This window comes from Archocentrus centrarchus, chromosome 8 (assembly GCF_007364275.1).
Source record: "Archocentrus centrarchus isolate MPI-CPG fArcCen1 chromosome 8, fArcCen1, whole genome shotgun sequence".
Classification (NCBI taxonomy): domain Eukaryota; kingdom Metazoa; phylum Chordata; class Actinopteri; order Cichliformes; family Cichlidae; genus Archocentrus; species Archocentrus centrarchus.
This window is the reverse complement of record NC_044353.1, coordinates 8,232,773-8,252,024: the sequence shown is the minus strand read 5'-3', so window position 1 is coordinate 8,252,024 and position 19,252 is coordinate 8,232,773. Positions and strand designations below refer to the sequence as shown.

General features: G+C 40.8%; 1 protein-coding gene across 2 annotated transcripts in view; it reads left to right on the top strand.

Annotated features, from left to right (window-relative positions):
• The first annotated feature begins 7,027 nt into the window (after positions 1–7,027).
• Positions 7,028–19,252, top strand: part of nfixb (nuclear factor I/Xb) — a 139,916-nt gene continuing 127,691 nt past the window's right edge. For both annotated transcript variants that reach the window (XM_030735553.1, XM_030735552.1), the window contains exons 1-2: positions 7,028–7,993; positions 17,425–17,508. In XM_030735553.1, the coding sequence (XP_030591413.1) occupies positions 7,991–7,993; positions 17,425–17,508 (87 nt within the window). In that variant the 5' untranslated portion in view covers positions 7,028–7,990. The remainder of the gene's footprint in view (positions 7,994–17,424; positions 17,509–19,252) is intronic.

Here is a 19,252-nt window from a genome sequence, read left to right as displayed (position 1 = left end):
TGAACAACGATTTTATTGTTGAACAAGAGTAAGAGCCTACAGCCATGCTAGCAGCTCTGTAAAGCTCTGCTTGTACAGTGGGCCTATAAGCACACTGACCATGTTGAATACTGTCCTCCACAGAAAATTACCAAGTCCTTTATGCAAACTGTTATTATGATATAAAGTTACCTTATAAAGTTAAGTGACCTCTAGGGGCTGTAGAATTAGTGTGAAATGTGAGCTGGTGTTATCACCATTAGATGGGACAGTAACTGTATTTTTATATGCATTTTATACATAAAGCCTCCATATAAAAGATAGATATATCCACCGCTAAATTGTGAAGCCTCGAGGTGCAAATTTTGGCTATAAGTCATGACAAGCGAGGGAGGATCTGACTGTGAAAATGAGGCTCATAGGGTAGCAGGTTTTCAGTCACAAGGGAGGCCCTCTCTCAGTCATGCTCTGCTTTATCGTTGTTTTTCACTCTAATCGAGTTCACTACTTGAGACCATAAACTCACTTGGAAGATGTTTACTGACGTCGAGTGATTGGATCAACTAAGTCAAAGGGTCATTTTCTCTTAAACTTCTATACAATCTGACTTCTTCGCCCAAATGTAGAAGTCTCCCCCTGCTGGCTATTAGAGAGAATGCAGATTTAAGGAACCAGCACTGGTTTCACCTTTCAGGCCTTGAGACTACATCTATCATTTACATGGATGGAACTCAGCAGCCTATTAACAGAGAAAGTTGAAGATTTCTAGAATGTGTTTAACATTGTAAACATTGCTCTTAACATTGTTAAAAAATAATTACTTTTTCTAAAACAATGTAATTTTGGTGCCTAAACCTGAATAATGAGAGAGTGAAAATTAAACTTGGGACTGGCCTAGATGCGAGTTGACCTCTGCCTCTAACCTGGGATAGGCTCAAAAAAAATGGATGGATGGATGGATGGATGGATGGATGGGTGGATCCTCAGAGGAACATGGATGTCTGTGACAAATGTTATACCAGTTCTTTCAGTGCTGTCAAAATTTTCAATAAAAAGCCCAATAATATCAACCCGCCAGTAAAGGTGAATTTCAGGATCACCGAATAATTGATCTTCTGGCCGCCATGAAGATCTGTTCTGTCATCAGGAGCAGAACACAAAGATGAGAATAGGCACACACTCTACTGTAGATCCGACAAGAAGCAGCTGAAAGGTGTGGGATATGATCACACTCCCAACAAGTAAAGCAAACTGGTTGAATGATGAAATGTGGCTACACATGGATTCTGAAAGAGCAGCAAAGAATGCAGAGCAGGAAGAAGAGGAGGGCAGATAGATGTTGAAAAAAATGAGATAGCAGATAGAAGATAGGGTTGGGGTGAGGGGCAGCGGATCTAAGCGGACCCCGGCTCCAGTGCTGCTTGCTTTCCCTTTCATTGAGAGCCAGGAAAAGAGATTATAGCAGCCGTGCTTTCTCCTATGTGAGGTTTGGGAAGGGGGCACACTCTCCCCTTTGCCACCTCCCCTACTTTTTCTGCTCCCTTCCTCAGACATCCACTCTCTCTGGTGGTACTGACTGGACCCAAATCATATCACTATTAGAATGCATGCTACAGTCATCTAGATTACAAATGTTGCTATTTGATATAGATATTACAAACAATTTTTTAGATTTCTAGCTATATAATGCAAAGAAGTGAGAGAAGCTTTCGCTGGGTGCTGCATATTGTTGTATACACACAACACTCAACCCCGACAGAGCCACTGTGTTACTTCCTGGGTGCCCCTGAGCCTCTGGAGAGCTACAACTCACTGAGGGAACAAGAGGTTTGGATGTGTGCTCACTGGGTGGCTCACCGAGTGCTTTACCGCTCTTGAGTGCACACCTTTCTCACACTGGCATCCACTTACACAGCCGCCACTGCACACACAATCACCCACACACAATTACTCCACAATACACAATTATATGCCGCAGCTCTCTCTCTTCTTTTCTCATATACACAACACATACAAACAGTGAGTTAATCAGACCTATAAACCCTCCTTGCTGGTAGAAGATAAGCGGTGAGCTGGTAGCCCTGCCCTCCTGAGAGCAGCACTCCTCTAGCGGTGCCGTGGAGCTGCCTGATAAGGCAGGGGAGGGTGGGATACCCCGAGAGATCCACACACACACACACACAAAGGCAGACACACACACGCCGCTCAGCATCAGTTAGCCAGATCCTCTGCTGAGCCAATCAATGGTTTGCAGTGCCTGAGGCTCCACCAATCATCTTTTGTCATCAGGTGTTGTTAATTTCAGCGCTCAGCCTGCAGGTGGACAAACATCTGTGCATGTGTGTTGTGTGTGTGGCTCAGCAGTCACGGTACTTTATCCCAGAGAAAACTGCATCCTGATAAAAACTGATCAGAGCGCAGTTTCAGAGCACAGGCATCTCCATGAATATGGTGCCCCTTTATAGTGCAGACTGAATGTTAAGTGACTGTTTCTCCTACCTGTGAGATCTTCTATAAACAACCCAAACAATTAAAAAAATGCTTTCTTCTCCAATCAGCAAACACTTCTATATATTTGAAGTTGGTGACTTTAGTCTAATCCTGCTTAACAGTGCTTTCCCACCTTTATGTACAAAGGGCCAAAACACACTTCCTCAAGGGTCTTCAGATAATTAAAGACCATGTCTAAACTCAGCTAATTAAACCTTAACCTGTATATCAAAGGCCCTGGAGAATTTACAGATTAATCAGTAGTACATCAGTACATATAGAACATTTTAATTAATTAATTTTAACATCAAAACATATTATTTTTTTATTAAAAAGCAGCCAATTCAAACAAAATATTGTTTCACAAATTTTTTCTATCTTTTGAATATTTGTTCATTTAAAAAAAACTATTCTTCTCTACTTAAATATGCAGTTGCATTCTCTGTATTATTGCATGGTCCTCACCTTACAATATAAAGCGCCCTGAGGCGACTGTTTGTTTTGATTTGGCACTATATAAATAAAATTAAATTGAATTGCCACACTCTGCTTTTTTTTTTATTTCTTTAATCTCACCACACCTCAGTTTACTTGGAGCATTTAATCATCTGTTATTCTCTGGGAAAAACAGGATTGTAATGTTTTGTGGTGCCCAACAGGGAGTGTACCTGATCTAACTTAGGATGTTCCTCAGTGCAGGCTGTCACTGCTCTTCCTTCAGTGTCAGAGAGCATTTCAGAGCTAATAATACACTGTACACTGTTGTATTGCTTTTATTTGACACATTTAAAGGGGCTGTTTGATACCTTTTTCTTGTCTACGTTTTGGTGTCAGTTTTGGGTTATGATTTTATCAAAAAAAAAAAAGCAAAGTGACCAGCTTATTAGAGATATTAATAATAATTGGTATAGACTACATTACTCATCAGTAATAGGTCTCTACCTTAACTAACATGCACTTTAATGCATTAGTATTAATAATGCAATAGGCCTAACAGTATGAATGGGGTCGTTATGCTTCCACAAATGCATGCAGAATTTGTCTTTGCTACTTTCACCCAAGTTAAAATTGGAACTTCTTCTCTCCCTACTCATCAGTTTGTTTCACATCTTTAACCTGATTTCATGCTATTGCTTGTCCTTCGTAGCCATCATTTTAAAATGACCTGTTCCTTTAATGCTGCTAAAGAGTTCCTTGCGATTGTTAGTTGGTCACTTTTTCTGTCCTCTCACGTTTCATGTCTGGACTGCAGCCCCCTTCTTTTTTTTTTTTATCATTTCATTCAGTGCAGGCAGCAACAGCAGTAACCTATAGCACGGCTCCCGCGGCAACTCTTGGAAGTTGGCGCAGGTCAAATGCGTCTTAATTCAAACCATAAGAATCGAAAGAACGGCCGAGCCGATTCCACTGGCCGTGCCAAGGTCAGCATTCCTCGACAGGCCGTTGCCTAGTGGAACTTTTGTCTCACAGTTTGTGTAAACCTCCAGGGAGAGACGGTATATGAGACCGGGAGCGGAGAGGGACCAAAGAAAGGGCTTTTTTTTTTTTTTTTTTTTGCAAATGAGCGCAAGCTGCCGGTTTGGACCGGCGCAGATTGGGGGGCATTCGGGTCAGATGTGCAGACCGTGTGGCAATGTATGGATACAGGCAGGGATTCCTGTTTTTTTCTTATTTTTTAAAGGAGAGGTGACCATTTATCATAAAGCGCAGATGCATGAAAAAATGTGCGTCCACAGGTTTTGGACGCTGTGGCCTAGTTTAGTGTCACTGATTTAAAGCTGAGCTTTTGCTGCACCAAACAGTGCCAGCTCAACTAAGCGTGTTTGCAGTTACAAAAACGCTATAATCAGGTGCACATTTTTGCCTTTAACCTTACTGTAAATAACCCAGAGTTTGGTTTACATTTTGAAACTATTCCGACGTTTTATTCTCATTAAAATAAATGTAGAGCAGAGCTACTCCAGCACTCAGCGCCTCTAAAAAGGTAGATAAAAATGATCTCCTAAACAGACTAGAAGTTCAAGTGTAGGTTAATAAACACATTACACTAAATCCAACATTTTAGGGTCAAGCAAGCAGTCAAGTGGACCATTAAAGGAACCAAATGAATGAGGCGTGTGTTATATCAGAGTGGCATGATTTGATGAGGTATATAAAGCTTGCACCCATTCAGTTCTGGATTTTAAGGCTCGTATTGTGGAGTTTACGCACTGGCGCCCTCAGAAAGTGTGCAGGTTGACTAAATCTTAAAGAAACACTGTGTCTGTTTTGCGTAAATTCGACGGAGAAACTTAGAAACAAAGTAACTTGGAATCAGATATTTTCAAATGATTGCTCCCACACAGGCCTAAAGTTCACGTGTTTGTCAGTCACGGTGAGACTTGGCTTCTCCTGCAGGCCGCTCACTGGAAAAGGCCACACACACACACACACACACACACACACACACACACACACACACACACACACACACACACACACACACACACACACACACACACACAAACATTTTAATATTTAGTACCTAAATAATTAATCATTCAAATGGAAACTGCTAATAAATAAAGGAAAGCCGACATAATTTAAGCTTTAAATGTGTTGCTTACAATAAATAAATAAATCATATTTTTACACATTCCTGATGCTTTTGTAGATTTTTGTTAATAAATATTTCGGATTATATTGTCCATAAAATAATCCTATTCATTTAATTTTTTTTAGAATGTAGTTCATGCACATCAGCTTTTTTTTTTTTTTAAAGCTACAAATAACTCGAGGCCTAAACAAATTGTTTGCTGTGTAAATGTTCCCTTTGTGTATTTAAGTCATTATTTTTACCTTTAGAATTTTAAATATTTGCAAATTTTTCCGGTTCTTTTGAAATAAATCACAACACCGACAGTTATTACAAGCTGTTTATCTAAAACTGACCCCCAGGTTGTGGTGATTGGAAACACTGTGACTTAAGTGGCAGGGAATTTGCGCACAATTAGGATCAAATGGGAAATGTGTGTTTGACGGAAATGAAGCAATGGAAAACTTTCAGAAATAGACGTAGGCAATTTGGATGCACCGACGAAATAAAAGCTTGAAATATTCATCTCTTTTGTCATCTGATTTTTATCATTATTACTATTATTTTAGAGCACATTTAGACAGTGGTTGTTTTGTTTTAAAATGCAGCCTTATAGTCTGTTTACATTTTTATGGGGGTGAAAAAAAGAGTAACGCTTTACATTCAGTGTGAACTCAAACATGAGGAGACTGGAGCTGCTCCTCTCTCAGTGAAATATTTCCCTGCGTGTACTCCATTTAAGGAACAACAACCACTCTGAGCCGGGCAGCTTTTTATTTGACTGTTTGCAAAGAGGTGAAGTTGAACCAACACAGTGTCAATTGGCAGCAGGAGGAATCCGTTTTGTCACTGCTCATCATTTCGCTGCGTGACGTCTGCAGTTGCGCACTTCCGTAAAAGTCCTGCGTTTCCCATAAAAGGTTAAAACTCCCTTTTGGTCATTTATTCATGAAAAGGCCCGTCTCTGTTAAAAAAGGCGTGTCTGCTGAAATTCCATCCGAATTTCCTGGGCTGATTTGGATGGTTGTGGTGAATAAATACTGGGTTTATGGCTCCAGCCAGAAGTCATGCACCTGCGCTCTCTAACCTCTCTGTTTCAAACTTCTGCCCAAACTGATTGCTGTATTCATTACAAAATAAACACATAAGCCATCTGAACGGAACAAGGCAGGGAGAGAGGGGTTTTTATGATTTGGTTTATGGCTTTGCACTATTAGGGTTTGCAGTCATTTAGTGTGCAGTGATGGCTGTGCGTAAAATCTGGACAAATCTGGTTAATATTAAAAAAAGTCTTTAAAATCAGGCTAAACGTATTAAATAGTGACAAATAGTAAATGTTTTAATTATACAGGCTATTTTCATGTGATTCTTTTTTCTTTTCTTTTGCCATTAAAATAAAACCATCTCTGGGCAGCAGAGGTTTAACTCACTGAGGTTCAGATCAAGCTCACTTTATTTTTTCCTCAATGAAACTCGGGCTTTCTAATAATGTGCAGCTTAATGTTAACACATGGGAGTCTTTTTTTTGGGGAGGGGGGGTAAAATATGGAAGGATTCTTTTCTAAAAATGAAGGCATATTAGATAAAAAATATAAGATATAGATGGAGGGTTTTTTGTTTAGATTGTAGGTGTTTGTTCACCAGCTGGAGTTCATTTTTTTCTTTTCTTTCTTTCTTTTTTTTTTTTTTAACCAGCCTTTAAATTGACACGTGTACATGTATGTACCCCCATCCATTTAGGCTAACTATTACATTTGTAGTTTCCCCTCTCATGCACTCAAAAAAAAAAAAGAAGAAGAATTATCATAACCTACCACCTCCGCTGTCTCCCCCACTGCTGCCTATAACCTCTGCTCCCTCCCGCCCTCTCTGTCGGCCCCGAGCTGCCCCTACACTGTTGCCGGTGAGAGCTACTAATCCCCTGCGTCCATGGTTTACTCTGAGCCCGTATTTAATTCCTCTAAACCCCCAGCTGCCGCCCTGGTTACTCACTGAACACGACAGACTGTGAACCGCTCTGGTTATTAATAATTCACCAGCACTCCGCTCCGCTTCTCCGGCCGCGGCCGCAGGACACCGTTCGTCCTCACTGGTGCATGCAAGCGGCCAGGCTGTGCGCTCACTTCTTGCATTTGTTTACTTAATTCTAGCCGCTCGGTGTCACGTACAGGGAAACGCACGTTTCACCTCTTTGTTGCTGGGTGTAGATCACAGACAGTCCCGGCTCGCCACCGGGTCCCGCTCGTCTGTCTAACCAACTCTGATGTGTCTGATGTTGCGACATCCGCGCTGCCACATGGTGAGTTTTGTTTCAGACGCAGTCCCCTTCGCAACTTTCTCCCGACACTGAGGGACAGGTGGAGAAGAACCGAGAAAGGACTCCACTCTCACATATCAGCGACGCCGGAGAGCACACACAAGGAGGAAGCGCGCGGCGGCGTCCCATCTGCAGGAGCAACAGCTGATTTCGTGAGCGCGTAAGCTGAGAGTGCAGGCTACTTACTGTCGGTGCACAGGCAGACTTCTGCTCTGTCGCTCGGGCTCTGACGGTGACTGTCTCGGTGGCACGTAGCGCGGCGACTCGGTGGACGTGACGGCACCGGGACTGAGAGTGCAGCCAGGCGCGCGCAGCCTCGAGTTTCATGGAACTATCACGAGTTGAAGCCGTACGTAAACACCTTGCATGAAGAAGTCGGGAAGCAAACCATTTGGATTATACGATTCTGCTCCCCTTTGCCTTGACTGAGAAGAGCTGACTTCAGTTTCTCCCAAAAATGTTTCCCGGGCAGCAGGCCGTGTATTAGGGCTCTTTTGCTTCCGGTATAAGGCCCAGCTGAACAAGAAACCGAGCAGTTTTCTCTCTCCCACTCACTTTTTTTTGGAAGCCGAACTTTTGAGAGTGGAAAATGGGTCTTTGAGAGTGTTGGCACATTTCCTCACACCACAATGGTACGTGCTATGTAAACCAATAATTTACTCATTTATGCAGTCAGCTTTCACATTCATTGTACTTGTTCATGGATTTAATGATACTGTGCTTTATAGTTTAGTGAGTTTCCTTACAATGCGTGTGTGTGTGTGTGTATGTGTTTATTTGTGTGGCTAATGTGTAACAGTCACCAAAGTGTGTGCCAAGTCCCTTCGCGTACCTGAATTTGTTTGCTGTCGCAGTCTGACTCATTAAGATCTTATGCTTATTTTAAAATATGTGGAGATTTCCTTGCTGAAATGCTGCATGTACATTTAAAAGGATGTTTCTGGAAGGAAAACCTAATCCACCTCATTTTAATAGTTACATAAGTTGTTGCCAAATTTTCTTTCCAACCTCCTGGCCAAATTAGTGTCCAGCCCTCTCAGTTCACCGCCCGATGCCTACTGCCTTCTGCCGTTCCGTCCACATGGAGAACATGACTCCTCTCACAGACTGGGCTAGTCTGTAGACTATTTATAGTCACACATATGATAGGACCTATGGCATAGCATTCATAATAGAGGTGTCATTCAGCATGTAAAGGTTTCACTGTGGCATGTGGAAGGATCCCAGAGCCCAAATCCCACCTAAAGGCAAAGTTTACCAGAGTCTGGAAAGTTGGCTATGACAGGATGGAACTTATTGTTTGCGCCAACATTCGATTAAGTGCGCGTTTGATTTGTGCGTAATTACGCAGGGACTAATTCCTTAATTACGCAGGTGGTTTATTTGTGCCATTCAGAGAAATCCAGTGGCATCACAAAGCAGACTATTATAGCACACTTCTATAATACTAAACAAAGTTCCTTTTAGCAGACATCAGATTTTGAGATTTAAGGTTTCATTTTTAGTTTAATTTGAGTATTTTCAAAAAGAGCAGATTTTTCATGTATTATCCCCATTTTCTTTTAACATGTTAAAGGAGAAATATAATCTTTGTAAGGCTGTGAAAACACGCATTTGAAGGAAGTGCTTTTAGGTTTTAAAATTAGTTATAAGGAAGTCTGTTTATGCAAAACTATGAAAGAGAGCTCTCACATCCTTGACCCTTAGAAATTCTTTTTTGGCATGAAATGATTCGAGTCAGGCAGTAGTTAGGGGAACCTCCCACATACAACCTTGAAGCTGCTTAGATACCCAGGAATGGATCTTATTTGCACATGAATATGGAAGATTATTAGTATGAATAATTATTTGTTTACGAGCATCCTCGCTGACATGGCAGCTGCCCAAGAAGCTCATCAGTAAAAATGATACAGAATTCAGGACAGGCCTCACATGGGATTATCCCCACTTGTTATTCTCCTACTTATAGCAGCAACTCACCTCTTTTTTAAAAATTCTTATTTATTTATTTTTTTATTTAAAAAAAACCAAAACAGGATATATGTGTTGATTTTGTGCCAAATAATTCAGCTGCATGTTAGTTTAGTCAGAAGGCACTGGAGGCATCTGTCAATCAGTGTCAGGTTCCTGTTAGCTTTCCCTGAGGCCAATTCTCCATCTCTGAGACAGAAATAAATACTAAACACCACTTTTCTGTACAGATGATCTATATTTGAGGATTTACAGGTTATGGGTTTTTCCCTGGATGCCAGAAAGTAAACAGAAAGTTTGAGCCACCAGCATGAAATTCAAAGATGACATATTGGACCTTTACAATAAGCCAATACTAGTTGTGTTTTAAATATATAGCCAAATTAAAAGTTTACACCAGTGTTGCCATGGTAAACATATGTGTGATATACAGTAGGCAGTTAAAGATGAAAAAAAAAATTGTATCATGGAGTGCTGTGTAAATAGCTGTGGTACTTGTATCGTGCACTCTGCCTCTGTATGTGTGTTTGTGGGTGTGTGCGCGCGCACGCGTGTGTTGTGCGCACCACGCAGCCCACCACATGATGATCAGACAAGCAGTTTTCCAGTCTTGTGTGATCTCCATCTTGGCCGTTGCTGCCAGTGATGTCATCCCTCACTGTATACAGAATATTATGCTATTATGTTTGTCCTGGCCTTGACGTTTCTCTGGAAAAATAAATAAGACTTCAAGGAGGCTGCAATAGCTCATGCAGCGTGTACGTGTTTGCTGCAGTTTAAAGATGGAAACTCTGATATGCAGTCAAACAGCATAAATATTAGGGTAGCGAGCTCAGAGGTGCTTGTCAGGTCGATTGATTTTTAAGCTGTTGTGATTTTAAAAGTGTGTAGCAGAGGGGCTACAGTGGATAAATATATGAGGTGTAATCATCTCAGCATTCGGCTTCCTTAATATGAGATCCTTTTTGTGCTAAATCCATCACAGGACAATGAAAGAGCGTCAACTTTGTTGAATGAAATGTCTCATAAGATCAAACTTACAGTGACGCTCCAGCGGTATACTATTGAACTTGCTTACTTACAGTTGGGGGATTTTGTGAGCTCATAATTCAAGCTCAGAAAAGCCAAATCCCAAATTTCAGTGCAGCTCAGTAGCATCTTTCATATTAAATGCCCTCATCTTATACTCCCTTCCTATACGTGTTTAATGGTGCTGTTTGAAATGTCAAGCTTTACTCGAGAAAACGCCTGTGACATCATTATGACATTTTATGGGATTCAAAAGATTTTTTTTTTTTTAATAGTTCCACAATATACAAATGCATTTACAGGCTGGGCAGTGCTCTCTACAGTAAATAAAATGAACGTTGTCACTAAAATCTTTACCCTATAATTTTAGGTCATATATGAAAAAATACCACTAAGATATGTTCCCTGATAGCTAGATTTACCAGCATTCTACTGTAATTAACAATAATCAATAACAACAGCTTCCTACTGTAAAAAAAAAAAAATTTAGTACTGTTCTGTATAGAACACAAGCTTTACAGTACAATACTGTGAGCTGTTTGGTTTCCATTGTGCTCTTATTTTAGTGCTTTTTTTAAATCTCATTTTATTACTGTGAAGTTTAATAAATAGGTGTAAGTCTTTAAAAGCAGCATTCCTCATGCTGAACAGGGTCCCAGTCTGCATTACTGTTGGTGGTGAATTCAGAATATTGTTGTATTCAACAACCAGCCAGAAGCTGGTCAGAAGTGATTAACTGATGAACTCACTTGGTGTACTATTGCTAGTTAAACCTTAACGCTGTTCTCGGCCACAGCTACGCTCCCCTTCGTTCTCTTTCCTTTTCACCTGCCAACCAGTCACGGCAGATAGTTTCCCGTCCCTGAGACCGGTTCTGCTCGAAGTATCTTCCTGTTGAAAGGGAATTCTTCCTCCCCAACATTGCCAAGTGCTTGCTCATAGGAGATGGTCTGAGTGTTGGGGTTTTCCCAATATTGCATAGTCTTTTCCTTACAATATAAACCAAGTTTGTTATGAATTGGCTCTATATAAACAAAAACTGAATTGAATTAAACCAAATAAACACTGGAAATCATGTCAGACATCTGCAACACTCAAACTCTAAATGCAACATAACTGAAACCTCTTTCACACACGGCACTGCCAAATTAATGATTTAAACTTCAACATTTCAAATCTCGTAAATTGCCTTTTCAGATCACTCCAATTTTTTTTATACTTAAAAATAAAAGTCTTTATATTGGCTGTGTGCTGAATTAGGCAGCGAGGCTGCACAATTTCGCTCAGATGAGAGGAAACAAGCAGCAGAATGACAGGCTTATATGAAGTGACTTATATGAAGAAGCAAAAATGGTGTGTAAGCCTGAAAAACCTTAGCTTGTTCCCTTTTATCAAAGGCAGCTGCGTTTAGAAAGAATGTCATATCTGTACAAATGATTTTGCAGGATACTTTTAGAGTAGTTTGCTACAGTGAATCCAAAAAAGTTTCTCTTCTTGTTGAACATTTACTCTTGAAAAAAACATGAATATGCGTTTTTATTCAAAAGCTCCATGGTGTCGCCTTCCTGGGTAGTGCACGATGCCTATTAAAAGCAGCCAGATCCTATTTACGGCGTGCCGTTTTAACTTCTTTAAGTGAGCACTAAAAAATACACAAAGTTAAAACACTGGGCTGGGATAATCTCACTTGTTAGTTTAAACAAATGATGGTATCTTGAAATAACGCTGGCCCTTCAGAATGAGGATAATTTGACTTAAGCCCCCAGATCAGATCGGTTTGCTTTGGAAATGGCAGCACAAATCACACAGATTTTATTTGAGCTCGATTCAAGGAAAAGTTTTTTTGCCGTTTAAAGGAAGTCTTACTTTGTATCATCAGCCTGAACACTTCTAACTCCTCCATCTCTATTCTAACCCTGCTTTAATTATCTTATCAAGACTGAAGCCTCACATTAATTGGTTTCACAAGACACACCAGAATGCACACCAGCTGTGTAACCAAGTAATTTGAATGAACTTAATTTGGGAAGGTGTCGGTATCTTATGCCTTCTGAGTTTAATTTGGGGGGAAAAAAAGAAAAAAAAAATCACAACAATACATGTATTTTCTCTCTTCACTCTCCTCTTTAGGGCCTTAATGAGGAATTAGAGCCAATAGCATTATTCATTAAACAGGGCTTTCCAGCTATTTATCACTCTAACAATATTAGCATATTTGTTTAAATTTTCAACACTTTTTTAGCATTCGTAACCAGGTTTAGCATTTTTAATAATCTGGCATCGAATGTATCATACCAAATTGAATGCTGCAATAGAACCGGTGGCAAGCCCCAGAAACATACTAAAAATCCTTTACACACACACACACACACACACGCATGCATGCACGCACACTCCTCTAATTACCACCTCCCCCCGCTCCTTGTCTCTTATTCCCCACCTCCTGAGATGCAGGTGTAAAATATCACATTTTTCCAGCATTTCTCCCTGAGGTGGCGCTGGCTTGGACTCACACAACGTAAATTTCCCCTTTCATATTCCCCCACACATTTTTTTTTACAAACAAGTTCCCCCTCCCATCCCTTCCTCTCTTTGATGTGCTTGCCACATCTGCACAGGTTTGTTAGCTTGTTACCAGGTGAAGAATGAGGATACAATTAAGGCTGAATGAAGCAGGACCGGTTAGGATGTCAGTTATGTTTTGCTGCAGAAGTCTCTGATCCTCTAGGAACTGTTGAGCTCATAGAGACGATGCTGCGAATGATTAGGAGGGTGTAGCGGAAAGATCAGAAGGCTGTTAATCATTGACTGTGAAGATACCCACCTCTGGTGGATCGATGTGTATTCACAAATATGGAAACCCAGGTGGTTTCTGGGCTGTTGTGTATCTTTGTGTGAACAAGACAAAGTGAGAGACAGAGGAAGGTGGGCCATATGTATATGCGCTCTGATTAATCTAATTCCATGTGAGGCAGCCAACTTAGGCATCTGTCCCCCTTTTAGACCTGACTTATTGTATATGTAGATGTCAGAGAGAATTGAGCAGAGTAAATGCAGCTGAGGTACTGTAGAGATCATGATTCATATTCAGGCTCAGAGTGGGTCTCAGACGCAACTAAATGAAGGTAGCGCTGGTGCTAGGCAGTCTCCTGACCTGCTACATTTGTAGCTTTTGCTTCTGTTATTTTCCACAAAAAGCAAAACCTTGCTGTGTAATATCAACCAAAAGGTTACAACAGTGAGCGACTAACTTGTAAACATATTACAGCAATTAGCAGCACAAAGCTGCGATTCATAATAAAGCGCATGACTACTTGGGGTGACAGGTGGTTGCAGTTTCGCCTTCACTTCAGTTCAGCAACAGGACGTCGCTCATCTGGCTGGTTTTAGCAACCTGCGATAAAAATAATACACTGGAATAAATACTTTCATTACGATATCAAAATATTTGAGGATTAGAGCGTGCCTTTTCACCCGCTTCACAAGATTCTGTTTAGCCTAGCTTAGCATAAACACTGAAAAGTTTCCAAATTCTGCCTAGCAACACCTTTAAATCTCAGGACTTCACACAGAAACAAAACAACCTTTGGAGTTTTGAGGGCAGGTATGTGCTTGAACTCTTTCTTTGTGAACACTACCCAAGTACAGGGACAGAGCTTCACAAATGCAGCAGTGAGGACACAAAATTAAGTAAGACAGCTTAAGAGAACTTTGTATCCATTTTTATTCGCTTTGCACACTTTGCTAGTTTTTCTCCTAATTTCTAGTTTTCATTTTAAGCTAGCTTCTTATTCATACCTAGCCTTTTTTTTAATGCTAATTCAGGTAGCATCGGCAGCATAAACATTTTGTGATAAAAACCTAGCTGTTATGCAGGGTAATGTTATTCATCTGCAATAATTTGAAGTTAAAAGTGACAAATTACCATCTTTTAAGTTGATACTGGGAGCTTATTCTTATGTTTAGACTTTATCAATTAGCCTTTAACGGGGCAAAGAAATAATATGATTAAGAAAGCGAGACAGCTTATGGGGTTTTATAAAACACTGAGAAAAATGTATTGACCAGAAGTAAGCTAGCTGTTTCTCTGCGTTTCTTTGGTTTGTGTTACTCTAGCAGAAAACCTTCAGATTCATACCTAGGTTAATTTATGAAGTTCTTCATGTTTAGTGCAATAGCGTCTCTGTCTGCAGTGCAAATTTACATGTCAAAACTTGAAATAGCTTTTTCTGTTTTGTTTTGGGCAGAGAGAAATTTGATATTCCCATTTCCATAGTTCATATGGTGAGGTTAATCCATATTTCCAATCATTGACTAGGAGTTTTATCAAGTGCACTTGATAAGTCTGTTATTCATTTTCTGTTTAGCTTTATGTAAAGGTAATTTCTTGTATTACTTTGTGCTGAGGGAGAAATTGATACTAAAATAAAACACACAAAAAAAAAGCACAGCAGAGTTGGATGATAATTCTCTGCTGGCCTATACATGCAGTCATTAAAGTCATTATTATAAAATTATGAGAAAACATGTGTGTTATTTGATATATGTACACCGCAACGTATTCAAATACCACTGAACAGGACCCTCACGATTTTCTGAACTTGCCTGCAGAAAGCCTGTAAATAGGTGAATTTCCCAAACTATTGAACTACCCTGTACATACTACACATAAATAATATAGAGATTTGAACTGTGGCGTTCGCCCAGGCCGATGCTTCTGTGTTTTAGCCTTCTATTCTGTTTTGTGATTATCTTTTTTTTTGTCATCACTAAAATCCGACAACCATCTCACTGTTTTCTGTTACGCTTCATTTCACTCGCCAGAGAGGCAACATCGCAGACAGCAAGTGATTTCTAGAGCTTTTTAAGTGTTAATTACACGAGACTGTGTCACTACTTTAGCTCGAGGCCAGCCATATGGATCAGGCATATGTTGCATACATATAGAAAAACACATATATGTATAATTGATACTATGCTGCATAAAAACTGACAGGGGAGGAAAGCGGGCCAGTGCTGCAGGGAGCTACACTGAACATTCAGCCTCAGTCAGCCTCTCTCTAAGGGTCGGAGATAGAGGTGGTTAGAAAAATTCATTCATTAAATGACATGTTTTTAGATCGCCATTTATCCGGTGTTCGGCTACCTCGAGCCGGGATTCCACTCTCTGTGCAGAGGAAATCATTTTTCATCCGTAAATGACTAAAACATGTCAGAAACAAGAGGCTGCTCGAACTAGTGGAGTGCCATGTTTTGTGCTACTCTGTAATTATCAGTGGAGTAAAATATATCCTTCAGCTGGACTGGGCAGTTTAAAAGCTTAACAGAAAGCCCAGGGAGCTTGACAAGGGCACCATTTAGTGGGACAAATGGTTTCAAATGGTTTCCCTCCAGTGTTTCCCCACATATTAATGATGACAGGCCAGAGGTTGGATGCTGAGGCTGAGCGCCGCGAGTAGTGTTTTCTTAGCCATTTGGATGACTTGAATTCTAACTTTTGTTTCAGCGTATGTACGCTTCACGAGGCACACGCTAAACTTATTGTGTGTGGGAGAGGCCGTGCTAAACAAAGCCAGTGTTAGTCTTATGTTAATCAACCTGCCTGCTGAACCTTTTGCCACAGACGTTGAGTGAAATCACACACACAGATGCCCTTCCTGTGTTACAGTAAAAAGGAAAAGGGAAAAGACTCGAGCTGTAACCTCTCATTCTGAAGGATATGAATAGCCTGCGTCTGCAGCCACAGCTCGGTTAGCCCAAGTCTGGGACTTATTATAGTGCCGTGTGTTTATGCATGTGTCTCTGCATGTATTTGTTTAAGGGCAATCCCATGTCACCCTGCACATGTGTGTATTTGTGTGCATATGTAAATGCTTAAGTAACCTAATATCTGTTTAAATTCCCTACAAAACTGTTTATATCACATGCCATTTTAAATAGTATAACTTTACATTTTCTTGCTGGCTACGAGCGATGTTTGTTCCTGTTTTTGGGTGCGTGTTTGTTTCTGCTTTAGGTATGTTGAGAGATAAGAACGTAAAGTTCTGGAAAATAAGATTACTTCCCCTCTTCTCCTCTATCCAGAAACTTAAAGTAAGTCCCATTGTGAGTAAAACTTCCACTCTCTAACTCAGAGAACCTGAGCTGTTTTCATTAACACGGCCATTTTTAGCCCTCGTCTAATAGGTTTAGTTGATTTCCAGAAGAGACATTCAAATTTAGCCTGGCAAAAAGCAATTTGTACCAGTTAGAACTAAAAAGTAATAGCCACAGGCTCCCGTTCCCAATCCAGCTCCTCAGTCTGTGGTTTCCTCCCATCCATGTTGTCTGGCCCGGCTGCCTCAATTGACAGCAGAACTGCAATGGATGCTCATTCAGAGCCCAAGTCTCGGCTGACGCGTCCCACGGCATACAAATGAACTGCGCTGAATAGAAACAAACACTTTGGATAAACACTTTAGCTGCATCTATCAGCGGATGCAGGGTAGGGCCTTTTTAGTGGCCTGTGTTTGTCTGTATGGAGACAGACGTATGGCCTCTAGATGTGCGAGTCTTTGCCGGACGTGTGTATTGCTGTATGCGGCTGTGCGCGTCTGTGAGTGTGTGTGAATGATTTGTGCTGAATCAGTGCACGCTAACAGAAAAGTGACCATGCAGGTGAAATGGCAGGGACAGGAAATGCCATTGTGTTGGAGTATTGTGTGTGGGTACGGCAGCTAAACACTTTGCTCCCCATTCAAGTGGTGGTGACTGGCAGGGCTGAGCTTCGGGCCTGCGCAGCATATGGGCACAGGCAGGCAGCACACACCGTGTGTGTGTGTGTGTGTGTGTGTGTGTGTGTGTGTGAGTGTGAGTGTGTGTGCAGAATGTAAAGACGCTGATCTTGAGTAGTTATCTGGTGGTTGGTCTTGAGCATGATTATGAAATAGGTCAAGCAGCAGGATGAGGAGGATTTTCACATACAAAATCAGCTTTTGCAGCTTTGCAACCAGCTTTTCTGTGTGTTTTAAGTTCCCTGATCCTAAAAGAGAGCCAACTAATGAATCAATGTGTTACATTTCAGGCAACCGAAACCTTTCTGTTGAACGAAGAGCCCTCCAGAGGTCCTGGGATGCCTGAATGCTTTGTAGTATCAGATTCATACAGGGTATGCATCTATTATTATTATTATTATTATTATTATTATTATTATTATTATTATTATTATTATTGTTGTTGTTGTTGTTGTTGTTGTTGTTGTTGTTGTTATTATTGTTATTATTATTTTGTGTGTTGGTATTAAATGTGTTATTGGAGTCATCACTCATTACTCTGACTGACAGTCTGTTTTCATGCTCTTAGTAATTGCACCGCAATCATAATGTCATTCACAGCTCCCTCCACTCAGCTGCAAACCATTACAATTATTATTTCCACACGCACATTTAAGAAAAAAAAAAAGAAAGAAAGAAAAGGAGGCCTTTGCAACTTCACCAAAGCGCCCTCGTCTCACGGGAGTGAAAATTACGACGATAATGTGAAGCATGCCTCGATGTATAAAACCAAAGAGAAGTACAAAGTAAAGAAAGTGAGCAGCATTTCTGAAAAGAAGAGAGCCCATGGGAGATTTACAGCAGGCATGATATAAAATGGTAATAAAAACAGAGGAGTGGGGATGGGGAGGGGAGAAAGGGGTGGTGGTGGTGGTGGGGTCCCGTGTATGACTGAAAATGTGATTGTTAATGAGGTGGGAGCCAGTTTTCTAGGCTACAGGCTTTGTTTCCCAGAGTTAAGTCTTACGCCAAGTCTCTCAGAGAATCTGGGTTGCTACAGTATATTGTGTGTCTCCGGGTGCAGAAACGAACTGTTATGGCCGGGAGTGGGTAGCACTGCCGGTTGAAGAGAGTTTGGGGGGGGGGGGGGGGGGGGGGTGTCGCTGTGGCTGGATCGGATTCCGAGGGCAGCGAGTTCAAGAGCGTCCGCAGGAGAGCGTCCACCACTGAGAGGTCTGATGCTGTTTAAAGTGCATCACGACTCCCTTCATTCGCTGTCTTCCTGAGCATTCCCGAGAGATAAAAGTGCGATAATGTTATAAATAATATTTCATAACACCCTGCATTGACAGCAAGTAAGATGTTGTAGTGCTTTCACTATTTTGGAAGATCCGAGTGTGTGGCTGTAGGGTTGCTTTCATATTGATCTGATCACACTGAAAAACATGCTTTGATGCTTTTTTCCGATAGATCAGGATCAGTGTGTGTGTCAATACCAGCCCTGCTGATTGATATCAGCATATCAGCAGCAAAGAGGCTGATTATGATGTATCACATCATTCAAACATTTACAATGAAGATTTCTTATTTCTCACAAAGAGACAACAACAAAAACAAAACAAACACACACACAAATTGTTATTTTACACACAGTATCGACCCAGACTTTTGCAGCCAGTGAATCCTTGATTAATAGAGTTCATCAGTGTCAACATTACACTGCAAATGCAAACGTTTACCTTGCTTACGTTTTTTTGCTAGGTTAACTTTACTTGCTGACACTGAATTTCCAGCGTAATTGTTTTTCTTTTTAACCACGTGTACCTGATTTTTCTTAGTAACAGCTTCTCTGAGGAACAGTTCCTCAAAGACTCGTGAGTCTATTAATGTTCAATTTCAAATAATTCGTTTTAGGAGTGTTCTGATCATAGTTTCACGTTTGTTCTGTTTGCACCGTGAATGCTGAGGTTGAAGGATGTGGTTTCCAAAGACACTGTTAAAGAGGATCTATTTTGGTGATTTCCAGCTCTGTATTTTTTTATTCTTGGACTCTACTAGAGCATCCTTGCAAGACTGAGCTTAGCACTCCTAAACAATTCGTATTTATCTTACGGCCCCTCAGTTCACCCACTGTCTGAA